The sequence below is a fragment of the Podarcis tiliguerta genome (genome assembly GCF_965153285.1).
Source record: "Podarcis tiliguerta genome assembly, chromosome: 5".
Classification (NCBI taxonomy): domain Eukaryota; kingdom Metazoa; phylum Chordata; class Lepidosauria; order Squamata; family Lacertidae; genus Podarcis; species Podarcis tiliguerta.
In genome coordinates this window covers 5003323-5013600 of record NC_139538.1, presented here as the reverse complement: position 1 = coordinate 5013600, position 10278 = coordinate 5003323, and the positions used below count along the sequence as shown (strand labels likewise).

At 51.2% G+C, this 10278-nt stretch overlaps 1 protein-coding gene across 1 annotated transcript in view; it reads left to right on the top strand.

Moving 5' to 3' along the window:
* The first annotated feature begins 777 nt into the window (after positions 1 to 777).
* Positions 778 to 10278, top strand: part of ECEL1 (endothelin converting enzyme like 1) — a 45918-nt gene continuing 36417 nt past the window's right edge. The window contains exon 1 of the mRNA XM_083442486.1: positions 778 to 1680. Within this exon, the coding sequence (XP_083298612.1) occupies positions 916 to 1680 (765 nt within the window). The 5' untranslated portion in view covers positions 778 to 915. The remainder of the gene's footprint in view (positions 1681 to 10278) is intronic.

Genomic DNA, 10278 nt, shown 5'->3' with positions numbered 1-10278 from the left:
CTCCTAGTTGGAAGGGAGAAAGGACTCAAAGGCAAGGGTGGTCGCGATGAACTGGTACCAATTTCAAGCGCCCCCCGCCCGTCTCCAAAGAGGCGCGCGTCTCTTCCCGCCGGGAGCTGGGGGGGGGGCTGCTACTCTCCTTGCAGCCCCAGGCAATGCCTCTCCTTGGAGTCTGTCCCGCTAAAAATGCTCTTTTTCTCCCGGAGTGGGGGTTTGGGGGGCAGTTTTGGCGGGAGCGTAATCTCATGGGCCTTAGCAGGGAAGGGAGTTTGCAGTTTAGGAAGGCTGGGGAGAGTTTGGCGGGGCTGGATCGGGGAGGTGGGCGTGAGATCAGGCTCCTCTCCCCTCTCCCCGCCCCACCAGTTCCCTGTGCGGACGGGGAACGATTCCCGACGAGGCTCTTATTGCGCGCCCGAGGATGCTATAAAATATGGAGGCGCCTCTCTTCCCTCCCGCTAATTAAAACATCTCACTGTATGTGTCTTGCTGTTTTGTTTTTGTTTTTTTTTGTTTTTTGTGTGTGTTTTTTTGCAGAGCAGCCCCCGCCTCTCCCCACGGAAAATAAGCGGCTCCACCTGTTCCCCGCGCGCGCGGATGTCCCCGTCCCGCGAGGGATTCCCTGGACTGAGGTGCTTCCAAATCAGGAACTTCTGCTGCTGCTGCTGCTGCTGCTGTCTGCCTGGCCGCTTGCCTTAAACGCCCCCTGCTGGAATCTCCTGCAGCAGCGCCATCATGGCCACCCGGTGACCTCTGTGCCCCTGTCCCCAGCCAGCCCGCCAGTGGAGACGGTTTTAGGGTAGCGCAACTGTTTCAGCTGCACCGCAACCATGCCATAGAACGAAGCACGAGAGGCGGGAGTGGATTTTAGCATCGCGTGGGGCGCCCCTTAACTTTGAGAGCCCGACATCCGCGAAGATGGAGAAGACGTACTCTCTGACGGCACACTACGACGAGTTCCAGGAGGTGAGGTATGTCAGCAAGTACAGCAGCAGCGGCACCCTGCCCAACGGGTTCAACCTCCAGCTGGGCGCTACGGTGCCCAAGAAGCCTCGCTGCGGCCTTCCCCGCTGGAGCCGGCGCGAGATCTGCCTGCTCTCGGGCCTGGTCTTCGCAGCGGGGCTCTGCGTCATCCTCGGCTGCATCCTGGTTCTGAAATACGTGGCCCTCGAATACGACGCCTACTGCCTCAAGGGATGCCAGGAGCGCAAGGCCCTGGTCAAGGTGTCCCGCTTCGTCGCCGGCAACATCGACCCCACCATTGACCCCTGCAAGGACTTCTACTCCTTCGCCTGCGGCGGCTGGCTGCGGCGGCACGCCATCCCAGAGGACAAGCTCATCTACGGCATCATCGCCGCCATCGGCGAGCAGAACGAGGAGAAGCTGCGGCGCCTGCTGCTGAGGCCCATCCGGAGGCCCTACCAGGCCTCGGCCGAGCGGAAGGTCAAGGAATTCTTCCGCTCCTGCCTGGACATGGTGGAGATCGACCAGCAGGGCGCCCGGCCCATGCTGGACGTCCTGGAGGACTGCGGCGGCTGGGACATGGCCGCCGCCACGGCCAGGCAGGCGCGATGGGACTTCAACGAGCTCCTGTACAAGACGCAGGGGGTCTACAGCACGGCCGTCTTCTTCTCCCTCACGGTCAACTTGGATGACAAGAACTCCTCGCGCTACGTTATCCGGGTAAGTGGGACCCCGCTGTTCGTGGGAAATGAGACTGAGTGGGGGCAGACTTGGGTCATCTTTGGTATCCTGGCCCCCTCAGCCAGGCCAACATTTGGTGCCCCCAAATGGATCTTCTCAGTGATGGATCTTCTCAATGTGGTGCCCCCTTGGCTCAGCGGCCTGTGCAGGGGAATGGCCCTAAATTCAACACTGGGCTGAGCCTTTTGGTCTAAGCCGGATCATAGAATGATAGAACCGCAGAGTTGGAAGGGACCACGAGTGTCATCTAGTCCAACCTCCTGCAATGCAGTAATCTTTTGCCCAACGTGGGGCTCGAACCCACAACCCTGAGATCAAGAGTCTCGTGTTCAACCAACTGAGTGTCATCACACAGGAGGGGCCATGGGGTGCTATTTCGTACCAGAATTGGACCGCTGGTCCTTCTGTCTCAGCGTTGTTCCAGGGTGTGCCTAGAGCCATTTACATGTGCGGCTTTGTCAACCCCTAGTGGCCGAATCTGGTTCACTGCCTCTGATGTATGTGTGGTACATGTTTTCATGTGGGCTTGTTCCTTTTGCAACCTCACATGTGTCCCCACCCCCCGCCTTTGTGCGTGCATTACTGGGCACTTTTGTTGTCTTTGCTGCGAGAGGTGCACTTTTGCTGCGCAAGTGTACTTTTGGGATTCATTGCTATTCTTTTATCCGCTTCGTAGCCACGCATTTTCAGTGGAAACATCAGATCGCAGGGAGGAGGGTGGGGAGGGACTCAGGCGCATAATTCAACGATTATTATATGCACTTACAGCCATATTGCACCTCATCTTCCAAGAGTTAACAAAAGGAAGACGTCCCTTTCATAGTGTTCATTATCCGCTCCCTCTGTCATACATATTCAGCGAGGCTGAAGTCAGACAATCGTTTCTGAGGCAGCCAAAAGTGGCTTGCGAGAGGATGTGCTTCCTCTGGCAAGGCACACCCACACACCAATTTCTTCTGCCCCGCTCTCAGCTCTAGACAAATGGGTTTCTGTATTGCTATACAGACACCTGCTAAGCCTGTTGAGCATAAAAGAGACTGGGGTAAGTTGCCGCAGGAAGATTTCCGTGCTACCTTGTGGAAGGAGTGTACCTTCCTGGCAGGATATCTGCTTGGAGTGCAGAAGATCCCAGGTTCAATCCCTGACAGCATCTCTAGGTAGGGTTGGGTTGAAAGTCTTCCTGCCCGAAACCCTGAAAACTTGGACAGCTGCTGCCAGTCATTGTAGAGGAACCAGTGGACTGACTCAGTATCATAAGGCAGCTTCCGATATCTGTACGAAAAGGAACAACAACAAAAAGCCTGTCTTCAGCTTAAGGGTTGCCATATCCCTGCTCTTGGGGTCCCTTCCAATGCTACAATTCTATGGTCTTGTACCAGCAATTCCCCAGATTTTGTAGTGTTCAGGTACAGGCAGTTTGTGCCATTTGGCAACCGATGGTTTTTCTAGCCATTAAGAGATACTAAACTGTCCACACCTCCTCATGAACCAAGTAAGAGATTAATAGAAGCACATGGATTTGATTTCAGGTGACACTCCCTCCCCCAGACCCTTTATCTTAGAGCACCTGATGTGTGCTATTGTTATCATTCCAATTTATCTCCTGTCCTTCTTCCCAAAGCAGTTCAGGGTAGCAAATGAATGCATTGCAATGATAATGCAAAACTCTTATCTCTCAGCCTTTGTTCCAAAAGCCTGTGGGAAGGGAATCATGCAAGCGACCTTGCAGGGCTGTTGTGAAAACGAAGCAGGCACAGAATCATAGAACTGTAGAGTTGGAGGGGACCACGAGGGTCATTTAGTCCAACCCTCTGAAATGCAGGACTCTTTTGCCTAACATGGGCCTTGAACCCACAACCTCAAGATTAAGAGTCTCATGCTCTACCAACTGAGCAGTGCATGCAATGTGTATGGGCTAAAGGTCAGCCACAGAAGCACACACACACACACAGTTCTTGTGCATGTATGTATGTATGTAATTTAAATGCCACCTGCTGCTACACAAGCCACTGGGAAATTTGCAGCAGACAAATGGGATTTCAAAAATCCATAAAATAATGCAGCCCTGAAAAACATTTAATAAATCACAAAAGGGCAGTTCCTGATAGTGGCAGCGGCCACCAGGTCTCTCCTCCGCCGAGCGCCTGCCAAAACAGATGCATCAGAACCAGTCGACTAAAACTTCTTCTTCTTCTTCTTTGACCATCCCTTGTAGCCGAGTAAGATTGTCTTCCATAAACAAGGTTTTAACAATGAGTCCGTAAGTGACTGTGGAGGCCAATTCTGGATCCACACGTCCTTCCACAGTAGGGACATTGGTTTCCGGGTGGGAGTTGATCGTGGTGTGGATTTGCCAAGCATACTTTCCTCTTAGCACATTTCTCTCTTGCATTCTAAGTTTGAGTGTCTTCAAAGTCCATGACACCTTTGGTAAAGGCTGATCTCCAACTGGAGCGCTCGCAAGCCAGTGTTTCCCAGTTGTCAGTGTTTATACTACATTTTTTTAGATTTGCCTTGAGACCGTCTTTAAACCTCTTTTGTTGACCACCAGCATTACGCTTTCCATTTTTAAGTTCGGAATAGAATAGTTGCTTTGGAAGACGATAATCAGGCATCCGCACAACATGACCAGTCCAACAAAGTTGATGTTGAAGAATCATTGCTTCAACACTGGTGATCTTTGCTTCTTCCAGTACACTGATATTAGTTCACCTGTCTTCCCAAGTGAGTGTAAAATTTTTTGGAGACACCATTGATGGAATCTTTTGAGGAGCTGGAGATGGCGTTTATAAGTGGTCCATGTTTCACAAGCATATAGTAAGGTTGGTAGGACAATAGCTTTGTAAACAAGCATTTTGATTTCCCTGCAAATGTCCCGGTCCTCAAACACTCTGCACTTCAGTCGGGAGAAAGCTGCACTCGCAGAGCTCAGGCGATGCTGGATTTCGGCATCAATGTTGGCGCTTGTGGAAAGATAACTGCCTAGGTAGGAGAAGTGAGGTGGGGTCAGAGGCACCTCAGTTCCACTTATGAGGAGCCACCACTGAAAAGACCCTTTCCTAGGCTCACAGCACCCATGTTCTTCATCCAGGCTAGGCACCCCCAAGGCCATCTGCTGATCTTGGGGGGCAGGCAGGTCAATAAGAGTCACGGGCCACCAGCACAGAGCTCCCCTGCCATTGGTTACCCATCTATCAGCATGGTACTTTCATAGAAGAGAAAACATCAAAATGCATGTGCAGCAATCACGTAAAGCTCTTGGGTTGCAGTGTGTGTGTGTGTTGTGTGATGCATGTCCTGTCCTTCAGACGTGACAGAATTACCTGCATGGGGGTTATAGGGACAGAGGTGAAATTCACTTCCTATCCCCTTTTGAAGAGAATCCACTTCATCCACACACCATCGAGCTGTAGCACAGCCATCCTTCAAATTCCGCACTTCTCTCTAAATTTTGTCTTGCAGTTCTCCAAGCAAATAATATGCACAAAGCTATACATATTAGGGGAATGTGTTTTTTTTAAAAAAATGCATACATTTGCAGAAGTAACATTCAAAAATGCTTTTATATTAAAGAAGATTGCTTGCAAAAAATTGCATATGTTGGACAAATTGCATCGAAAAAGGTAGTACGCTAAAATGCTGGCAGTTTTGTGCGAGGGCTTCAATAAAGTAAAATAAAATGTAAAATCCGGAAATGTGGAGAACTGGACTTTTAAGCTTGGGGAAAAATGAGTAACAGGTCGAAACAAAAAATGGACTGCCCTGTGCACTCCTTTTGGGTTAAGGGCATATTTGCACTGGAACCATCTGTGTACTGTCTGTGTACTTTGCTCAAAACAGTTACCTCTGTCCATGTTAAAATTAACCTCACAACAATGAACGGTTCACATGAATTCAGGCAACCAGCTCTTTCTCTCCTGAATGTGCAATAACTTTGGTGGAGGGAGCCTAGTGGAACGGAGAGGGGTGCATCAGAACCGGGGTGGGCACCTCCTGCTCCCAGTTCCATCTCTGAAAGATGAGGCGGATCCTGCCTTGCCGCCATCTTGCAGTGCGATGAGGTGGGCAAGGTAGGCAAGGCTCTAGTCAAGCGTAGTTTGTGGGGTTCATCCCAGGGGTGCTTGTGCAGGAGAAGCTCTGTGTAGGCGAGCCTTATCTTATTCCTGGACCAGATGGCAAGAGAAACAAGGGCAGGGCGGATGCGGTCCTCTGCCCTGCAACTTCCACCAGCAATTGTCCATGCTGACGGCTAGGAGTTCTCCGGCCAGGCTCTCCCTCCACGGCCGGAGGCAGAATGTGCCTCTGAATACCAGCTGCCAGGAAACACAGGTGAGGAGAGTGAGGACTGCCATGCCCAGGTCTTGCTTGCAGGCAACCTGGGACGTCTGGCTGGCCACTGCAAGAAGCCTTCAACATTTTGGGTGTGTATCAGTTTAGAAAAGAGTCAAGGAAGCAGGGATGCGACAGAGCTGTTTGATAACGATGCTCAGCATGGAGAAAGTGGAGACAGGGATGGTTTCTCTCTCACAATACTCTAGAACATCCAGAACAGTGAACCTGAACAGTGGAAGATTCAGGACCGGCAAAAGGAAGAACTTCTTTACACAGCGCAAAGTTAAACGATGGAATGCACTTCTGCAAGACACAGGGATGGCAACCACCAACGTGGGTGGCTTTTAACGGGGATTGGAGGGTTATAAGGCCACCAGAGGCTATGAGGCGTGATATGAGGTTCTCCCTCCACTCTCAGAGGTAGCACACTGGGAACCGCAAGTGGGCTGTTGCATTCTGGTCCTGCTTGTAGTCTTCCCATGGAGGCCTCTGCTTGGCCACTGTGAGGATGCTGGACTAGATGGGACACTGGTGTGATCCAGCAGCCGAGCTCTGTTTTAGGTTCTTATGAGTTGGACTCCAACATCATCATCGTGATGTCAGGTGATGGGCAAGTGGGAGGCCTCATCCAACCCCTCAAATGTGGCCAGCAGGAGGAAAGTGGCTGCAGTCCCCCCACGGCTACTGCCCTGTACAAATGGACATAGGATTATGCAATTGGCTTGGATTGCAGCGAAGACAAGTGAGTGGGTCAGCCAATATGGACGGAAAACCAGAGGGTGACATTTATTCCATAGTCTTTCACTCTGGTAAGAAAGAAGTTGTTTTGTGTACGTGCCACTCTTTTCCTGGCCAAAGTTTCCCCAACAGTTATTGAAAATCTGGAGGGAATTTGCCATCGTGCTGTTATGATTGTTCCATCACTGCAAATATTTATGCGTACCAAACAGAACCATTTCCCTTCTTCTCCCCATTGCACTGTTCCTGGAGCACAGGAGCCAGTTCCTAAGAGCCAAGGTCCCTCGCCCCCCCAAAATATTTGAGGGGACCAGGGACCCCAAAGTTGATGGGCATTGCCATTTAATTGGTGTGTGTACGCACCTTGTCTTGTGATCAGTTATGTGGGGCAGAGCTTACCTGCCCCCATATTTTATTCACATTGGCACCCCTCTTGTGGGGGGGTTCTTCCAGCCGCCCAGAGCAGAATAGTGGGAGGGTTCTGTTTTTTAAAAAGGGCTGTCAATTGGTTCAAATGATTATTGAGCTCCTGGTAATATTGTGAGGCTATATTGTCAGGATGGGACGTGGGTGGCGCTGTGGGTTAAACCACAGAGCCTAGGGCTTGCCGATCAGAAGGTCGGTGGTTCGAATCCCCGCGACAGGGTGAGCTCCCGTTGCTCGGTCCCTGCTCCTGCCAACCTAGCAGTTCAAAAGCACGTCAAAGTGCAAGTAGATGAATAGGTACTGCTCCGGCGGGAAGGTAAATGGCGTTTCCATGCGCTGCTCTGGTTTCGCCAGAAGCGGCTTAGTCCTGCTGGCTACATGACCTGGAAGCTATGTGCTGGCTCCCTCAGCCAGTAAAGCGAGATGAGCGCCGCAACCCCAGAGTCGTCTGCGACTGGACCTAATGGTCAAGGGTCCCTTTACCTTTACCATATTGTCATATTGTCAGGAAGACAGGATATGCCTCCCCACCCTCCCCCAAAATTTACATTCGCAGCAGTAATCAAGAAATCACCTTACAGTATCTACCACAGGAGAACACTCCAATTTAAGAAAAGGAGGTTTCAGATTTGTAATTAATGCATCACAATCAGCGGCTGGGTCGATGCTTTCCTGCGGCAATTAGCAACGTGTATTTGCAAATGAGTAACCTGACTTTGGGTTACTTTCCAGGCAGAAAGGCAAATCTGAGCAAGCCATCAGTTAATTGGGAGGCGAGTTTTCAACACAGAAACTCCTTCTTGTCTTAATTTGACTGCAGCCCAGACTGGCGTCTTTCTTTGCAGATGTGTTTTGCCATTTGCCACTGAGTTAGTGCCGGATTTGTACTAGGCTGTCCACAACACAACGTTCCACTTTAGTAGTTGTTCTGCAACGCTTCCCCAGTGTTGCCGTATTGTTGTGTCTTGGTTGGGGGGGGGCACTCTTGCACTACAGAGCAATAAGAGCGGGTCAACAAAAGCACACTCTGCAATGTTTGCGGTGCCGAGGACCCCAGGGTTTCAGCAGGAATTTGCAGGTTGGAAAGGAAACAGAGTGTCTGTCCTTGAATATTTGCAGGTGTGAACAGTATTCAGAGTTCAAACCAATTGCATATAACGGGCTCTCTTCCATCCTGGGTGCAAATCATCATGGATGCACAATAAGGAGGACGTCTGAAGAGGCCCAACAGCACCTCAATGCAGAAAGAGTTTTTGCACATTTTCTGCATTTTAACTGTAGAGCTTGAATCTGGGGCCTTTTCTTCAGGTGGTGTGCTTGCTCTGCCACCAGCTCTTTGATCCCCTCTCATAGCTTTTGTAGATTTAAAAAAAGTTTTTGGAAGGTGGGACATGCTAGTAGAAGTCGATGGATGTTGGAAGATTCAGGACAGATAAAAGAAAGGAACTTTTTCACACATTGCAGTGTTACACTGTGGAACTCACTCCCACAAGAAGCAGAGACAGAACACTTTTGCAGGAGCACTTTTGGCTCACCACCTGAGCCAAAACAGGAAGGTCCTATCCTGCCCTCCCAAAGCCTCTCTTAACCTGGGTCATTGGCAAACCAGCCCTGTACTATTTTGCCTGTGTTCTCTTATTGCCTCTAATTTTCCCGACGGGGAGTGTGAGCTTTTAAAAGCTCCGCAACGGGCAAATTATAGGGAGGTGGGTTGGAAATGGGTTGTGGCTAGAAAGCTGCCGACCAGGGCCACGTCGTGAGGATACGGGAACGTGTGCCCATCGTTTCTCTTGCCTCCGAAGCTCCCCAAGGAAAAGGCCTCAGAGCCAGGACCAGGAGGAAGGGAGCGCATGTTCAGAAAAGTAAAATAAATGAAACGAACGATTTCAGAGCCTGGCTAACGAAGGCTGCGCTAATCGATAGCTTGGAAAGGCCAAGACCGTAGGCATGACGGCCAGGGACCTCCTCTTCTGCCAGTCCCTCTCCTCCACAACCCCCAAGAACCCAGCCGGTTTTCAAGTGCAAAGCTGGTGAGCAATGCAAAGAGCACACATTTAATGCACAGTTTGTTCCATTACCCCGGCAATTTGTTCCCCTGGTGAAGTGCCTGGCATATTTCTTTATTTATTTGTGTGTGTGTGTGTGTTGACATTTGCCACACGGACAAGGAGACTGCCGTCTGGCCTTCCGGCCCGTTGCCCAAGCACGGCTTCGCGAGGAAAATGAGGGAGCCTCAGCCGGCTCTCTCACCAGCCGCCAGCACTGACAACTGCCTGCTCGGGCCCGCGAGGTAGTGCCGGGTGTGCGGCGCCAGGGCCCTCATTTGCATGGCGGAGGCGCTTCTTTTATGCCCAAATTAACGGGGCTTCGGCGGGAGGGGGAAACTTCGCCAGGCAATTTCCCTCCCCGTAATTGCAGTGTTTAGCAAAAGCAGCGCACCAGGCAATTTTCCAGACTAGCGGTGGATTCGCAAAGGCAGGAGGAGGAGGAGAGGGAGGGAGGGAGGGAGCCTCCATGTATGTGTTCAGGAGGACAGCAACAGAAGGCTCTCCTGATGCAGGGGGCTGTTGCTCAGTGGGTAGAGCACTTGCCTTGCACGCAGAAGGTCCCGGAGGGGGTTCAATTCTGGGTAGGGCTTGCAAAAAGACTCCCTGGAGAGTTGTTGCCAGCCAGTGTAAGCAGTACTGAGGTATAGAATCATAGAACTGTACAATGGCGTAGCGTGGGTTGTCAGCACCCGGGGCAAGGCAAGTAATTTGCGCCCCCTAACCCGTGGATTTGCGCCCCCTAACCCTAACCCCCAGATGTTGCGCCCAGTGCGGCCGGCCCCCCCTGCACCCCCCACACTACGCCACTGGAACTGTAGATTCTAAAATGTAATCTAACGGCCTGTCCCCACCCCAATGCAGGAATTGCAGCTAAAGCATCCCTGACAGATGGTCACCCAACCTCTACTTAAAAATCTCCAAGGAAGGAGAGTCCGTCGGCTCCGAAGGGAGTCCATCACACTGTTGAACTGCTCTTGCTGTCTGATGTTCAGTCTGAAGACTGTGACCAGGAGACTTGGGTGTTCCTGATCCT